Consider the following 18,910-nt stretch of genomic DNA (forward strand, 5'->3'; position numbering starts at 1 on the left):
TCCCACCCGGGGTCAGTTAAAGGTTAGTCTGCTAGAAGAGAGCTTCTAACAGACTAACCCTCACCAAAGCCTAACCCTCCTTGCTAGTGCCGAACCCCTACACCCCTCCAGTGCCTAAACCCCACTTCCTGGTGACTAATACCTACCCCCCCCCCCCCCCCCGCTTCTCACCATAGCCGAACCTTAACCTTTCACTCCCTGCAGCATAACACTAAGTCCCCCTCTAGTGCCTAAACCTTACCACCCCTATTCTCCAGCTGCCCACTAGATAGCTAGCCCCACATACTTTCCAACTGGAATTCCGGATGACTGTATTCCAGTGTAGGGAACCTAATATATTTGGAGAGCCAGAAACCATAGTTGTGAGGACAGCCAGAATGTTGGTCTTGGTATAGTATAAAAATGTACTCTTAAGCCTTTTATTTTACTTTGCTGTTGTTTTTGTAGTAACTATTTACAGATGAATACATAATACATTGAAGATGCAAATGCAGTTACCCAGTGACCACTAGCACTATGTTTATAAGTATTTCAGCCGACAGCGCTATTTGAGAACACTCAAATTACCCTGATGTGTGATACAACTACAAAAGTGTCACCAACTTTTACACATATACCATCTGGCCATTGGAATATGGGTTTGGGGAGGGGGTACTGGAGTATGGGACGAGTGTTTGAATATCATGCCCAAGTGACTAACTCCATGCATGAAGGCAGATTATAACCATTATGGGGGGGGGGGGGGGGATCTTATAACATATCAATAGCATTTGAGAAAGTAATAAACTCTAGACCAGGGGCGCTCAAACTAATTTGCTGAATGATTACCGGACCCCAGCAAGTTATTACTGAATCGCTGCAACATGTGTGGTCAGTGAAGTGATCGCTTTTGTGACTGGGAGGCAGTGGGTAATGGGGGGGGGATGATAAAGGGTGACAGGGGGATGGAAGAGGGAAGCTGTGGATGTTTGCTTAAAGAGTCATACCCTGTCTCCCCTCCACAGACACATTAGCCTGATGGTCAGCAACATAGTCGTGACCCCATGTTGAGGTGGCCAGGACCCACAGTTTTAGAACTGCTGCTCTAGACCATACAGCCTAGAAAAACTTCTATAAGCAAAGACCCTTTCCATACCTGCATCAGTTGCTGTTTTAACTTTTGTATTTCAGAGATGTTCAGTTCACTTAGCAGGTCAGAAACCAAGCTTGGGGATGGGTCATTTTTCTTGGGAGTGGACATTTTGTTATCATTGTTAATCTTGATGACTCCATTATGCTCGAAACCATTCATGACCTCATCGTTGTTGGGCTCTGTGATCTCATCGCTGAACTTGAGTCCATCGAGGGAGAGGTTCAGGTGGTTGCTGTACATGGAGTCGTTGATGTTCATGTAATGAGACAGCTCTTTGCGCAGGTTATTCTTCTGTTCGCGTTCAGTCTTCAAGGTCTCGAGAGTTTCCTCCAACTGTCTCTCCGATATCTCTTTCAGCCTGATGGCATCTTCCAGCTGGCTGTTGAGAAACTCTGTCTCTTCTTCCAGTCTCTTAATCTCATGTTTGAGACCCTCAAATTCCACCTGTAGTACAAGAGTTGTCAGAAGTCAGTGGTTACAGGGGAACCATCAGCATGATAACTAACAGTTCAACACAAAAAAAACGTAATGATTATGAATTTAAAAACGAAATCTAGCCAACATACGCTGCCATCTGACAGATGTAGAACCGCTAAGAACAATCATTAAGTGGAGTATGATTTTTTTTTGTCTCTCAGCCATCACAGTTCACATTGCATCCATGTACTGTAAATACATGTTTGGGATGTGAGCTACAGCCCTGTGATTGCATATATAATAAGGTTACAATACCACAACTGTGAAAGATAATTTCATCATTGTCATTCCCTCACAACTCCAGTTATTAGATGACAATAATATTTAATACAGTATACCGTACCTCACCTATACCAAGTAGAATGATAAGCTAATGGCCCCCATACACTAGCCGATTTTGGTCAGATCAGTCGGATCTGGCCGAAATCGGACCAAAATCGGCTAGTTTTGATGTCCCCTCAGATCCGATGCGCGGTCCCGTGCGCATCGGATCTGCGTCGGGTGGTCGGACCTGCTGCACGTCCGACCACCCGACTTGGGACCTAGTGGGGCGGCGCGGCGGTGGAGGGAGCAGGGGGGGCTGGGGACGCTGCGGGGTACACAGGCGGCATAAAGCCGGGCAGGGGGAGCCGGGAGCTGTCAGTACTGAATAAAAAAAAAAAGCCCATACAATGAATGGGCGGCCTGTGATTGGCTGAGCGCTCTCTCAGCCAGTCAGCAATTGGCTGAGAGAGCGCTCAGCCAATCACAGGCTGCCCATTCAATGTATAGGCTTTTTTTTCTAGCACTGACAGCTCCCGGCTCCCTCTGCCCGGCTCTATGCCGCCTGTGTCCCCCGCAGCGTCCCCAGCCCCCCCTGCTCCCACCAGCAGCCCTGCTCTGTAGCCTCCCCCCCCCCCCCCTGCTCCCTGGGTTTTTTACATGTAAAAAATGGCACATCAAGTGCCAATCTAATCAAGCTCCCCCGGGGAGAAGCCGGGGAAGCTCAGGGGGAAGTCGGGGGCGACTTGTCCTAAGGACAAGTTGCCCTAGTGTATGGGGGCCTTTACACTGCGCTCAGATACTTTCTCCTCTTTTCTCTCCTCAGTCAGAAAACACTCATCACAAAACAAAGATCCCCACTCTAAAGCCCCCCCCCCCCCCCACACACACACACATACACACTATAGAGATATTTAAAAAAAGATCACTAATTTTGGCCCTTCAGAGCAACATCGTTTGTAATATACTACATATTACTAACGCTGCGCGCTCCCACGGGTCGTTTACGATGCCCTCCGTCAACCGTACATACAACTCAATTTAACTAGATCGTCAATTATTGCATGTACGAAGCGGGAGATAGTATGACGTCACTGAACAATATAGTTATATTATTCAGCATGAATTCACAATATCGCTTGTCCGTGACACCGGGAAGTTCATTTATCGATATCGTTCATGGAGTGTATCGTCTAGTGCAGGGGTTTTCAACCCGTGGCCTGCTGAGCTGGTCTCAGTGCCCCCTCCCCACCCGCCATGCACATGAGTCCGTCAGGCCGCTGTGATATCTATGGGGGCATAAATACCACATTATAGAGTGGCCCTCAGAATTTGTTGAATTTTTTTATGTTGCCCACACTAGTAAAGGTTGAAGACCCCTGGTCTAGTGCGTACCCGACTTAAAACTGAGCTCCACACTTCCTAACAAACGGCAGGTAGTAAACATTACAGGACTGAGACGCCTGCCCCCTCTGATTGAAAGGTAAAATACTCACCCAAAAAAGCTTCAGTATAATAAAATCAAATGGCAATAAAAATACAAAAAAAGGAACAATGGCCTCCGAAAGTGAAATGTACCAAAATTAGGATTATATCAGAGTTCCATGCCCTGACAGCATGTGGTGCCCTATACCCTAATTACTTATTGTGGCAATAGATGGGTTGAACTCACCTGGTTTTGTTTAAGAATGGACACTTGTTTCTGCAAGGAGATGTTCTCCTCCTCCAACTCGGTGTAGTCCTGGAGCAATCTCGCTTCACGAAATTTGTACTCTTTGATTTCATCACGCAGGCGGGAACGCTGTGCCTCCACATTCTGATTCAGCTGGAATTAAAATACAGTTTCTTGAAAATGTGCTCCAACCTACATTAAAATCATAAATATACATACATACAAACATACATAATATACACACACACCTCAAATTGATGTACACTTATACAAACAGGATAATTTTTTTGCTTTACAGTACATTAAATCCCGGATTAACAAGCGCTAATTATCACAAGAGCAGACACATTATAAATGCATTCTCTTAAAAAAAAAAATGCAACTCCCATAATCCTTTGCCAAACAGCATGACCTGAGCGTGACAACAGCTTAAACACAGCAGTACCATAACAAGGCAAAGAAGAGTCATGGACGGCTAAGCAGAAGTAAAATGTAACAAAAAAATGACATGTTTTACAGTTACCATATAACCCTGGAAGTAAATTGAGATAAAGGAGGAGGAATGGATTACGGCTCCTTATTTGTTCAGCAGATTAGTGTAGTGGGGACACAGAAATCCCATTATTAGTTCAGCTGCTGAGTTACCGGTCACATTCCTTTCCGATTGTCACAGAAACTGAGAACTTTGTCCCCCAGCCAGAGGTGTGAATAAGTGCTAAGGCCACTGTAAAGGGTTAAAGGTGGACAACAGAGTCTCAGACACAAATATCTATGCCCAGAAAAAATAACAGACCTATTAAATGCATCAATGACCCAGGAGATGCACAGTTGCATGGAAATAGCAGTAAAGCCGTTTACACACGGCAGCGATGTTTGCTAATATCGCGAGCAATATGGTCACTGGCGACCATATTGCCAGTGATGGGAGTGTGCCCCGGCGACAAATTGCCAGGTGTGCGCTTCCGTTTTCTGACCCGTTCTAATTGCTGGTCACAGGAGCTTGCTCCTGCAACCAGCTGATTATCTCTGCGGCACCGCCGGCAGAGGTTTCTTTTCATCAGCGACCATCTCTGGTCGCCGATGAAAAGGGGACATTGAGCGATACATCGCTCGGTTATATATAGCCGGGCGATATGTCGCCCCGTGTGTATTGACCTTCAGGCTACCAAAAGAGATGTCTTTGGTGTAGATCAGGGGTTCTCAAACTCAGTCCTCCGGACCCCACACAGTTCACATTTTTTTACAGGTGCACTCATTACTCACTGACCCATTTAAAAAATATCCACAGATGTAGCTAATATTTTCACTTGTGATTCTGTGAGGAATTCTGCAAACCATGCACTGTGTGGGGTCCTGAGGACCAAGTGCAAGAATCTGTGGAGTAGATGGTATCGGTGGTGACACCGATACCATCTACACCAACCACAACCAACTACCATCCCGCCAAACATACTTTACAAATTTTTTTCATTTCTCTGCAATCACTGCCTAGACCAGGGATGGGAAACCTTTGTCCCTCCTGCTGTTGTTGAACTACACGTCACAGCATGCCCTGCAACTGTTTTAGCATGGCCAAATAGCAAAACTGTAGCAGGGCATGCTGGGATGTGTAGTTCAACAGCAGCTGGAGGGCCAAAGGTTCCCCATCCCTGGCCTAGATTCTTGCAGTGTGTTCAGTATATGTTCAGGAACAGTTATCTGATGCACAGTAGCTGAGAATGAGCATATTGCTAGTCACACTTCATATTCCAGATGGCAATACCAAAATATTCCAACATTTGGTAACTAACAACCTCTTAAAAAGCGGTGTGAGAGGGCATAGTCTCTGCTGCTCAGACTAGCAGGCCCATCTGGCCCCGCAGCCGTTGGGCCTGTAAAATGAAGCCTCCACTGGATTAGTCCATGTATAGCCAGAAATGAACTTCTGCCCAGACAGAATATTTCAAGGAAGGCAGGATTGCAATTTGAACCTAAGAATAAACTACACAGACACCCCCCCCCCCCCCACACCCACCCCAAACACTCGCCTGCAACATATACAGCTGTGCAGCTGAATGAGCAATAACTAAAATTACAGGGCAGAGAATAGGCAGATAAGCCTAGATATTGTGGCAAGGAAAACTGCGCCGTCTGCAACAATAGCCCGTTCTCCAGATGAAGCGCAAGTCGCCCTAGTTACTTCTCTGGAATTGCTAAAAAAAAAATGTCAGAATGTTGCTCCGTGAGGATAATGGGTTTTACTAAACGTTAAAGATATATAATTGTGAATGCAAATAGGAAAGTAATTGCGGCTGCGGGTAAGTAATTAGCACCGTGGTGGAATAAACGCCCCAGTCTGGGGATATTAACCCTTTGGTTCACTGGCAATTCATCATGCGTTTCTGTGCAACTGAAAGTTTTTATTTCCATGCCAGAGAACACAAAGTGCTAAATACTGTAAAACATAATCTGACAGAGGAACCTTAGTTTTCCTCAATGCAGTCAGTGGCATATTTATTGTACAGAACGCAGAGGTGCCTGGGCGCCCGCTTGTTACCAGGATTATCGGAGTGACCACTGGGTGTCAATCACACGTCAGGAACGCGGCTGCTGTACTAAGCTGACAAGCACTGCATAGGACTCATTATTCATCCAGCTGTCCCATAGCATTGTCTGCAGTGCATAATATTGATATTTACTCAGCCGAGAAGCACAGAGCACATTGGTTTGCCTACAGATTAACCGATGACTTATTAGCGGGACATAAAATGTATTGTCTGCAAGTTAAACTCAATGGAAGATCATTCATTCTACTAACGCAAACATGTGAGCAATTAATATATCCAATAGTCCCATCTTGGTATGAAGTAAGCATTGGCAAGTTACCGGCTTGCAGGAAGCGGGAGAGTCCGTATGTCACGGGTGACATATACTGTATGCCTTTTGTTCATGAATAGGTCAATAGGGAAGACGACATAAAAATAAGGAAGTATCCGCTTAGCCCACGGTCTGCAGTCATAACAATACATGGTGAAATTGCAGCAACATTATACTAATCCTGCTAGGGCTAATCCTGACCTTCTCCTATCATGCGGTAATATTACAATCACCTATAGGGCAGAGAAGCATTCTGCAGAGAAGAACGAATGCAGATTGACTGTGACAGTACTTCCAGAGACCTGTGTTATTGCGTCTGTAACTGTGCTGTAGGCTAAAGACACAATGGAGGACGTGAGTTATACGGGGGGCTTTTCACAGACACCATATTTTACAGATTTCAAGGACACAAAGAATATGGAGAAAGCATAGCCAATGTGTGCAGTTACAATTACTTCCCCTGCAAGAGCTAGGCAAGAGCCGACTCTAAAAATCAGATTCATTACAAAGAAATCTAAGCATGCATGCAGTTATAAAACATGTCACAGGTGAAGAATTGCTACATAAGACTGATCATGTAATACCTATTCGCCATAACCTTTTTTTTTTTACTTTTAACCCTTTGAGTGCCAGCATCTCTGTGAGCGATGTTCTAAATATCTGCGAAAAATGCCAGCGTCGCTCACATTTGTGATATAAATTCAGATTAAAAAGTTTATGTAAAAAAAATGATGTTTCCTATGCAAGATAAACATTACAGGTCATTATGAATATAAAAAGGTTTTTGTGGCAATTTTCACACCTATTTTGACAAATTCACTTGGTACTCAAATGCTTAACCGTACATTTTCAAAAATGTAAACCACGAATGTAATACACAAAAAGATTTCATTAACTATAGCTAGGCTCCTCCCAGAGTGTCCTAAATGAGAAGGACAGAAGTGAAAATGCAGAGTACGCAGTTATTTAAGTTACACTTGCCCTGCCTCCAGGTATTCAAATTATTATTACTAGTTATTTATATAGCGCACACATATTCTGCAGCGCTTTACAGGGAGTAGTTGAAAATTCCCTTCAGTCTCTGCCCCGGTGGAGCTTGCAATCTATATTCCCCACCACATGTACACGCACACACATATATTAATTCTAGGGTTAATTTCCTGGGAGCCAATAAAACTACCAGTATATTTTTGGATTGTGGGCGGAAACAAGAATACCTGGAGGAAACCTACGCAAGCACGGGGAGAATATACAAACGCCACACAGTTAGAGCCATGGTGGGAATCAAACCCATGACCTCAGCGCTGTGAGGCAGTAATGCCAAGTTACTCAGAAAATATCAAATGCCAACACCAGAATGTTGACATGTTGTGAATTGTGGTTTGGTTAGTTTTAGGCAAAAAAAAAAAAAAAAAAATAGTTCTGTCAATATTCTGAACAAGCAAACGTGCGGTGTGTAAATATTACGGTGTTGACATTCTGTATGTATGTCTATCAGATCGGTCATATACAGCTGGAGATCAGTAACTAGAAGGGGGCACAACAAGAAGAATAAAATGCTCTCTTCTGTGTGCCAGTGTAGTTTTTGGTGGTGCCATGATGGAAATTGTCGTAGGAACATTTTGTGGTAACTAGATTTTACTGCATTGTGAATACAACCATTATTTGCCATGAGCATAAGATGAATCTTGCTGCGTGGGACATTTAAACACGTAACATAATGGACAATAAGTCCTGGACAAAAACCATGAAATGTGTCTGGTGTCCCAACGTGGCCCGTAATCTGGAGACAAAAAGACGCAGACTTAGCAAGTGATTTACATACAGCCCGCGCTCCGTCTGACAAATAATCCACATGGCAACAATGGGGTCATTCTTAGCTGGGAAGCGTGGCAGTAAATATTACCAACAGATGCCAGCTTATTACACCCAGCACTAATGAGGGTGCACTCGGTGTACAAGATGATGGATGGGACGTGCTCAAGCCATCGGGCAAGAACAAAAACTTTCCAAAGAGAACAGTTTTTCTGAAAAGCGTTACATGATCTAATTGTTCGTGGAGAAGATATATATAACATTTATAAATACTCCATATTTATTATAGACGCTCAGGTACCGGGACTTTTTCTAATTGTTAGTGGGGAGAAGATAGATAGATATATATATATATATATATATATATATATATATATATATATATATATATATATATATAAGGTCTGGCACTGCTATAGAACAGCGATGGTGCTGCAGCCGGTGCCCTCACAGAAATCATACATACTGTACAGAGGCTGGAGGTGCGGCACTCGTAGCTTCGTTATTGGCAAATCAATAAACACACCGTGACACGGTAGCTGGGTGATCAACGTTTCAAATAACTTTGTATTTTTCTTCAGGATAAAGGTCATAAAAAACACACATACCTTTATAGGTGAGAACAGACAAGTGCAAACACAACGTGCCAGTGAAGGGAGGCCCGCCCTTCCACAGGAGGGGGGTTTAGTGACATCATCATAGGGCGTCCGATAGACGCTACGTGGTTACCATGGTGACTTAATTAAAATCTGCACGAGTGTTATTTTTGGCCCGTGCAGATTTTAATTAAGTCACCATGGTAACCACGTAGCGTCTATCGGACGCCCTATGATGATGTCACTAAACCCCCCTCCTGTGGAAGGGCGGGCCTCCCTTCACTGGCACGTTGTGTTTGCACATGTCTGTACTCACCTATAAAGGTATGTGTGTTTTTTTATGACCTTTATCCTGAAGAAAAATACAAAGTTATATGAAACGTTGATCACCCAGCTACCGTATCACGGTGTGTTTATTGATTCGCCAATAACGAAGCTACGAGTGCCGCACCTCCAGCCTCTGTATATATATGTATATATATATATATATATTTATTTATATTTATATAAGGTGATTCATCGCGCCCTACGGGCGCTCTTCACACCGTCGTAAGGGGCTGCGCCCTCTTAATTTGTGAACGTTTGTATTGTGAGAAATATGGTTAGAATTGTATGAAAGATGCCTGTATTGCAACTTGAGTTATAGGTGAAATGTGTTAAATAGAGAGCATATGATTTGGAAGGGGGTGTGTATTGTTTTGTTTAATTAAAAAGCAGTTAGAGTAAGATGTACATTGATAGTGTGGATGGTACAGTGACATTTGTGGGTGGGTGGGTGTGTGTGGGTGTGTGTGGGTGTGGGTGTGTGTGTGCAATAGTATAGTAGGGTGTTTTTGAGTCAGCGGCTCCCCACTGGCGGAGGTCACAACACAGGAAAAAAGGAGGCTGGGTAGTGATAGGGGTGTGTGGGCATAAGGGGGACTAAAGAGGAGGGTGGGAGACACAGTGCAGCTTCTGCCAGTGGGTGAGGGTCCAGCGTTGCAGTACAGGAGTCAGTGTCTCCTCCTACTGGGTGGGAGTTAGGGTGCATGAGAGCAGGAGGCTGGGCTATGAGGCATGATAGGGGTATGGGGGCAACACAGCGTCAGCGACTCCCCAGTGGTGGAAGTTATGGTTCAGGAGAGCAGGAAGCTGGGTAGTGATAGGGGTGTGTGGGCATACGGGGGACTAAAGAGGGGAGCAGGGGTGCCGTGAATTGTGGGAGGGGCGCGGGGGGTGCCGTGAATTGTGGGAGGGGCGCGGGGGGTGCCGTGAATCGAGGGAGGGGGCAGAATTGCGGGAGGGGGGGCCCAGCTGTCGGTGAATCTCGGTAGGGGGGGGGGCGCAAAGCGCAGGAGTGGGGCGTGAATCGCGCAAGGGGGGGTTGCGAATTGTGGGAGCGGGGGTCGTGGGGGGTGCCGTAAATTGCGGGCGCGGGGGGGTTGCAGCGAATTGCAGGAGTGGGGTCGCGGGGGCAGGGGGGTTGCCGCGAATCGCAGGAGGGAGGGTGCGGGGGGTTGCCGCGAATCGCGGGAGGGGTGGGTTTTCTCGCGAATCGCGGGAGGGGTCACAGGGTGGGGTGGTGCCACGAACCGCGGGGGGGTGCCGCGAATCGCCACAAGAAAAAATCAACACAGAAAGGTCAACACATGTAAATGTTGACATAAGTGTGGCATTTCATTGGTGTCCATGTCAACACATGAGAATGAATATGAGAACATTCAAAAAATGAAAAATAAATCGCGGGGGGTCGCGCCGCGAATCGCAGGAGGGGGGTCGCGTGGGTGCCGTGAATTGCAGGGGGGGGGGGGGGGTTTATATATACACACACACACACACCATTTATAAATACTCCATATTTACTATAGACGCTCAGATACCGTGACTAGTTCCAATGGTTAGTGGGGAGAAGATATATATATACCATTTATAAATACTCCGGATTTACGATAGACACTCAGGTTCCAGAATAAGGTCTGGTGGGCAGTACGGATAGTGTAATGGTTATCATTACTGCCTCACAGCACTGAGGTCATGGGTTTGATACCCACCATGGCCCTAACTGTGCAGAGTTTGTATATTCTCCCTGTGTTTGTGTGGGTTTCCTCTGTGTGCTGCGGTTTACACCCACAATACACAAATATATTGGTAGGCTAATTGGCTTCCTACAAAATTAACCCTAGCATGTCTGTGTGCGTGTACATGTGGTAGGGAATATAGATTGTAAGCTCCACTGGGGCAGGGACCGATGTGAATGTTCAAATACTCTCTGTAAAGTGCTGTGGAATATGTGTGTGCTAAATAAATAACTGGTAATAATAATAATGTTAATTGTTAGTGGAGAAGATATAATATAGATATATACTCCTTATTTACTAGATGCTCAAATTCCAGGATTAGTTCTAAGCCACAATACCACTGTTTTCGTCGTATTGTAACATATAAATATAACCGCTAAAATACAGAACATCTAACAGATATATCCTGCATTTACTACAGTTTCCAACAAACAGAAGAACTCATATTTCTCTAAGAGGTCAGTGTTCTAGAGCCATTTCAAAAGATCTAAACATTCAGGGTCTCTGTATTTCTCTATGTATTGAAGAGAATTACATGCAATGTAATAGAGTGTTTTCTGTGGTCTTGCCTTACACTCACCCATGATACTTATTATCATGGGTGAGTGTAAGGATGCAGTTCTGTGCCGTTTTGGACTTTTGTCCGCCAATTAATAAATCATATTCTTGGATTAGAATTTATATCAAAATTACAGCAAATAGTGTCCATGTATAGGAGGGTTAATAACAGTGGGGCCCTTGAAGAGAATTACATGCAATGTAATCATGTGTTTTCCTACAAAGCTTCTCTGGTCATGCCTGCATGTTGTCTCCTAAGGGGCTGCATGGCTGCCTCTGCTTACATAGGACATGTACTGGAGAGACTCATTTTATTCTAAACAATGTTCAGAAGAATTCAGTTTGCTTGGACGCAATCCAACTTATTGGCTCACTGTAAAACTGTAGGCCAAACAAACACAGGAAAAGTTTCCATAAGTATATTCCTGCAGTAGTATAAATCTGATTACAGATACGGAGTTAGCGCTGACAATTGCAGATAATGCAGCATTTTACCGATGATTTCCAACATGGCAGATAGTCTAACTATAGGTGAAATTCGATTTCGATCTCTAGAGATCTCTAGCTCAACCTCTCTCTCTTCAAACTATAGGTGAAATTCGATTTCGATCTCTAGCTCAACCTCTCTCTCTTCAATCACCGTCAGGGAGTAATTACTTTTCAATCAATAAGAAGCCTGCAGCTATTGAGCAGATGACTGCAGTACCTGTAAAACAATGCTCAATCATTTCTCTAACTGAACAGGCAGCCGGTGGCTCGTGCCTCTCTACTTGGGGCCTCGGGGGTAAATGTATGTAGCTTGGAGAAGTACAGTAGTATCTATCCCCATATAGATCTTTATGTGCAAGGCGATATTGCACCAGCCAATCAGCTCCAATATGTAAATTGACAGTTAAGGACTGATTGGCTGGGGCATTGTCACCTTGCACATAATGTGGCAGATGTATGAAGCCTGGTGAAGAGATAAACTGCAGATAAAGTTGAAGGAGATTGGCACCGGCCAATCACATCCTAACGGTCATATTTCAAACACCGCTAATTGCCTGGTGCGTTATCTCCTTCCACTATGGGCAGTATTCAATGAGCATTTTGGCGATGTGCAGCGAATCCTGTTTAGGATTCGCTGCACATTCGCCACGTTCCGGAGCCTCCCCGGCTCCAGTATTCAACGAGTCAGGGGCTCGCTGCCCCTGACCGGCGAATTTTAACTCCAAAGGACGGAGGCAGGCAGGGAGATGGAAGTCTCCCTGCCTGCCCCAGAACGTTTGTGGGGGGGAGGTGGGCTCCCTGGGAGCCAGGCAGCACAGGCTGCCCCCCGGGGGTGCCAGCAGGCGACCGGGTATATTCACTACACCCGATCATGCATATGTAATGATCGGGTGCAGTGAATATATGAATATCTAATGAGCGGCTCATGCTTACAGCACATGAATAAAAATAGCATGCCCCTCCTCAGAATAAAATTCCTGAATTTTTGACACCAAATGTAAAAAACAAAACACTTTATTTTAAAAGTTCACATTCCACTTCACCATAAAAAAGATAGCGATTGCTACTCGGTGAATCATGGCGAAAAAAACCTTGAAATGTATTCGCCATCTGGTCATTGAATAGGGTGATTCACCGTTTTAGTCAAAAATTCGCCTTACAGCACAAAATCGCCATAAAAACCTGGCGAATCAGGCTCATTGAATACCGCCCTTTGTCTCTACTTTATCTCCAGTTTATCTCTTAGCAAGGCTTATACCCCTTTTACACCAAAAACCCTGGTCGGACCCTGGTCTTTGAATGCTGGAGTATCCAGGGTCTGACCCTGCTTTATACCCCATTTACACAGCACTTTGACCTGGGTCGGACCTGGGTCTGCACCATTTACACTGAACCTGGGTCAGCCCTGCCTTAAATAATATTTTATATATATATTTATAGAAAAAAAAAAAATATATATATATATATATATATATAGAAATATATATAGAAATATATAATATATAGAAATATAATATATATATATATATATATATATATATATATATATATATATATATATATATATATATATATATCAGGGCTGACCCAGGTTAAGTGTTTTTTTTTTTTTTTTTTTTAAGGTGCTGGGGGTGCCGGAGGGTACCTGTCCTGCCTGCTGTGCTTGGTGTACCTGGGGGTACCGGGGTGCTGGGGGGTGCAAGGGGTGCTGAAGGTACCTGTCCTGTCTGCGGTCGGATCTCAGCGGAGAAGATGATGTGCGCCGTTGCTGTACCACCCCCCCCCCCCCCTCCCCGGCAGACGGTCCCTGCGGCGTGCGGCGTATGGAGTGTCAGTGGCGGGGGTCCCTCTGGCGCATGGGAACTAGTACTAGTTCCTATGCGCTGGAGGGACCGCCGATACTGACACTCCATACGCCGCAGGGACCGGCTGCCGGATGCGGGGGGGGGGGGGGGTGATACAGCAGCGGCGCACATCATCTTCTCCGCTGAGATCCGACCGCAGGCAGGACAGGTACCCCTAGCACCCCCGTACCCCCAGCACAGCAGGCTGACAGGTACCCCCCTCTCCTCAGCAGCCGCAGGGACCCCCCTCCTCCCGCAGCAGCTGGGAACATCTTCCCCAGCGCTGCACGCTGTGGACCCGCTGCGGGTGCCTGCACCCGCAGCGGGACCATTTACACCGACATTTACACGGGTCCTATCCGTGTTCTACCCAGGTCAGGACCTGGGTAGAGGACCCGTGTAAATGGAAACGGATACCCCCCATTTACACCGCCGCGGATCCGGGTCTGACCCGCCGCTGACCCGGATTTTTCGGCGGTGTAAAAGGGGTATTAATCTGCCCCAATTTTCTTTATTTTTCTCTCTTTCTCCAAGCTTCATACATTCACCCCCTACCTTACAGCACAGGCCTGAATCTTTAATATAGTGGGGGACTATGTGTTCATTTCAGGGGTCTCACAAATGATCATTTGTCCTACAACAGCATCTTATTAAAATAATTTTAATTTATTTATTATTTTTTTCACTGTCTACACTTTTTTTGAAATATGTATGGTAGCTTTACATTTTCTACATTCATAAGATAAACGTTCCACGTTCAAGTGTCAATGACACAAACAAAATAACATATCCACCAGTATCAACCAATCCAAGCATGACATGTGTTTGTGTAAGTGCTGGGAGTGTCCAGGAGGATCTCCGACAAAGGCGAGAAACCTCACGGACGCCAATAACAGTGTGACGACAGGCAGACGCAGTGAAAACAAAGTAGGCAGGGGTGCGATGGCACAATCACAGTACACCCTGTCCCGCACACATGATTTAGGCGGTTGCTAGGTCGATACCTTGGGTCGACCTATGAAATAGGTCAACAGAGCTAAGGCCGACGGGGTTGGACAGTCGACACAAGCTTTAGGTCGACATGAGTTTTTTCGTTTTTTTTTTATTGAGCCTACAGATGGTATTTCATACCCTACCATCCACTAATGTGGATAGTGCATCTATAATCCCCAGGGTACATCTGGAGTATACCTGTATGTGTTACGTATATATGTCACTGATTAACTGTACCTACCCGGCTGTTGCACAGCAATCCAAATCGAATTCCTAGTATGTGCAAGTATACCTGGCCAATAAAGCCGATTCTGACCTAATAGGTGTCGACCCTCTAACCAATACCAATTTAGGTGACTCTCCCCGAGGAAAGCTATAGGATATAGGCACGTGTAACGCTACATGTTCGTAGGTAAAGCAGCAAACCCGACAAAAACTGTAATTTCCTTCTCAATGAGATAGAAGGCCTTACACAGAATAAGAGGAGGGTCGGATGGCGTGACGAAAATGGGTTTTGAAGGCACGGAAGGGGAACCTACAGTATGGCCCTCCAGCTGTTGTTGAACTACACATCCCAACATGCCCTGCAACAGTTTTAGGATTGCCAAATAGCAGAACTGTAGCGAGGCATGTGCACTTCAAGAACAGCTGAAGGCCGAAGGTTCCCCATCGCTGTTTTAAGGGGACATGCCTTAGCTCAACTCAAACCATGTTGCTAATAACGACTGTAATCTTTGTTTATCCTCCAGTTTATAGGAAGTGAAGGGCAGTGTGAGCGGTGACTCACACCCTGGAGAGTTATTTCTGACACAAGTTCTAGGTTTACACTATGACATCATGTGCATGCACTCAGCAGCCAGATTCCAATGCGGTCATGTGAGCAAAAAGAAGGAAGGAAAGAAGAAAAAAAAAGCTCTGATTAATGTACCACGGAAAGAGATACAAGACAAAAAGAGATACTATCCTGATTACCGTACTTTTTTAAGGGGACAGGTCTCACCTCAACTCTCACCATGAGAGTCCATACAATTTGCTTAAAAGAGTTTACAGCCCTATGTGATGCAAGCAGTTTTGGCCAGAAAGTGTGGCTGTTGCCGCGCTAACTCGCACCTAATTGGATTGACCCCTATAGTTACTGGCACAGTTAAGGGGTGTACACACTGAGATTTAGACAGGAGATTTTGACTAGATAGTGAAAATCTCCTAGAACAGTGGTTCTCAACCTCGGTCCATAGGACCCCCCAACAATGCACGGTTTCCAGGTCACATGGCAGGTGCACTCATAATTCACAGACACATTTTAAAATATCACAGGTGGAGCTAATTATTTCACCTGTGATTCTGTGTGGAGACCTGGAAGACGTGCACTGTTGGGGGTCCTAAGGACCGAGGTAGAGAACCACTGTCATAGAAGGTTAGCAAAATCTCCTGATTTTTCTCCTGCTTAGTCAATATTGTCTAGCATAGATTGCTTAGCATAGAGTGACTGTGCAGGCAAGGCAATTTTGACTAGATCATAGACTATCATGAGTCCTGTTGGAGAAAGTGTGCTATATAAATTAAACTTACTAACTTAAACAAAATCACGTAGTCGAAATCTCCAGTGTATCTAGTCAGAATTGCTTAGTCAAAACTGCCCATTAGCCAAAATCTCACCGTGTGTATGGGGCTTAACCTTAAACATCATAGTAAAGCACCACATTTACAGTTATATTGCAGACACATTTTAAATAACATCTACAGTATATCAACATTCTCCAATCTACACAATGTTGCCAACATATCAAGTTTTTGTGGGTGTGGTACAGGGGTCCGGCAGTAAGGATCCTGACAGTCATTAGCCCGACGTCGGGATCCCGACTGTCCGGACTCAGACAGCATGGTGAGCGCAACTAAGCCCCTTGCGGGCACGCTGCGGGCACGGTGGCTCACGTTTTTTTCGCATGTATGCAGTTGCATATAGCTGCTTTTGTTTGTGAAATTGTCCCCTCCATTACTGTTCTGTTATTTTCCAGGGCTGATAACTAGTACTACATAATCCCTGGCACTACTGCAGTACTGGCACACTGTACATATGGATGACCAGGAGTGAGAATGAAAGTGGTCAGAATACCTATGCCGGGATGCTGACAAAAAGCAGGCAAGTATACTTACCCTCCCCCTGATTGATGTGTGAGAGAAAAAGAGTGCTGTGAGAACAGGAGGGAAGAGGGCCCTGCTCCAAGGAGATTACAGTCTAGAGGGAGGGGGAGACAGACCGGAGACATGAGGTGCAGGCAGGTATTGGGCATGGCAGGGATGGTCAGAACATGACCGGTTTATATGAGTGTAAATATACTGCAAAAAGGCACATGCTAAATATGACCATACAAAAAGACACCTACTAAATATGGTTAAACCAGTCATTTCTCTGGCTTTGTATTCGGTCCCTGCTTCTATGTTGGCCTGCAGGTTTTTTTTTTATTTTTTTTTTACAAAGTATTAATTTGCATTTAGAGTTTAGTTAAACCCCTTTAATAATAAAAATGAAAGCAGTTGGGAAGAGAATGTATTCAAGCCATTGTGAAATGCTACATACTGGTTGGATGGAACCATCTGATGTGAGAGCAGAGGAGGATGAAGCTTCGTTTTCTAATTTCTTTATCTGCATGAAAGAGACACAGTCTATGTGCCGCTGAATGCAGAGAAAATCACCATTATAATCAGCCTCCAAGACAATTAGGGCAATTATCCTAAACTACAATGAAAGAATATCAGTCACATTACAAGTGTTAAATGAGCATTCAGGGGAAGGGAGGGGAATCACACAAACCATCCCAATTATCTGACATTTAAAAAATGTTTTTTAAAAAAGTGTGAAAGGAAATTTTCATAGCAACATTTAGAGGGGCAATAGACAGGGGGGAAAAAGCTGGAACAACATCTGTGGTCTTTTTGTAGCTTTTCAGACAGAACGCATCAAGCTGTGAGCCATTGTTGCACTCATATTATCAGGACAGAACTTTATATGCTGTACAAATGGCGATAATTACAGACGTCCATACTTCAGTATGAAGAAAACCAATCGAAATTCACTGGTGAGGAAACCTTAAAAGGAGCAATGTGTTCAGTTCAGGCACATTCCTCCCTTTAAAACCTTCCCAAGCCAGGGACTATTTTATAAAGGTTTCATATTGTTAACATTTTATATGCTGTACTTCGCAAAACACCTTAAGACCACCCAGGAGCCGTGTTTGATGCTGGCTGAAACCACACAAAGGCTTCAGCCGATCTGCTGTTTCACGCACATGTGCCGCTGCAGTAACTACTTATTAAATAAGGAAGGGGATTCGGGTTGGCTCGGTAAGCTGCAGAGATCGCAGCTTACTGAGCGCCTGAGACGCCGCCCGCTCAAATGCTCACCCGCCGATTCCCCTCGTTAACATGCGAGGGGACGTGTAACGAAAACACATCCCCTCCCATGCCTCCCCTGCAGGAGAAATAATTTGAATGGTTTCTCCTGCCTTCGCAAATAGAACTCGGCGGAAACTGACTTATTCGCAAGCGCTGGGACGAAGTCCGTTCGGCGGGTAATGTCCTTTGATGTCAGTCGCCCGCCCTAACAGCCTGCACACGTACCCATGGAAAAACCCAGCGTTTTCACGGTAATGCCCATAAAACGTTGGGCATTCCACATCCCCGCCGCCATCTGCCCCGATGCTTGCGAAGGGCTCGGCGACTGTGCAACTCGCCGAAGCTACTCGCAAAGGGGACGCGCACATGCGCATAATAGACCAAGACATCGAGATGGGGCAGAACTCACCTTACTGCGAGTAAATCAGAATCAATTGATTCTTAATTCTGTGTGATGCCCGAGTGTTTGGGTGAAGGCTCTCTGTGACCAGTATCTTATCCAATTTCCCTCACAGCCCATACATATGAGCTGACTACGTGTATGCCATGATAGTAAGTATAGCAGTAGGACATTGTGGGGATGACCACTGGCTCATTGTACAGAACTGAATCCACCACCCACTAGGAATGCTGGTATATAAAAGTGAGTAAGAGTTAATCTCTACAGAGCAGGAGGTATATATAATGCTTGCGCTATGTACTGTACTTAGTATTTGAGTATGAGAAAGTTGAAGGTTAAACCTTCTGTCAAAATTGTGTATTTGCCC

The 18,910-nt window shown here is 45.0% G+C and overlaps 1 protein-coding gene across 2 annotated transcripts in view; it reads right to left on the minus strand.

Moving 5' to 3' along the window:
- Window positions 1-18,910, minus strand: part of BICD2 (BICD cargo adaptor 2) — a 92,411-nt gene that overhangs the window by 12,722 nt on the left and 60,779 nt on the right. For both annotated transcript variants that reach the window (XM_083156185.1, XM_083156184.1), the window contains exons 3-4: window positions 3,543-3,695; window positions 1,136-1,576 (exon numbers count right to left, since the gene is read on the minus strand). In XM_083156185.1, coding sequence (XP_083012311.1) covers window positions 1,136-1,576; window positions 3,543-3,695 — 594 coding nt within the window. The remainder of the gene's footprint in view (window positions 1-1,135; window positions 1,577-3,542; window positions 3,696-18,910) is intronic.

This window comes from Crinia signifera, chromosome 8, assembly GCF_055691185.1.
Source record: "Crinia signifera chromosome 8, ASM5569118v1, whole genome shotgun sequence".
Taxonomy (NCBI): Eukaryota; Metazoa; Chordata; class Amphibia; order Anura; family Myobatrachidae; genus Crinia; species Crinia signifera.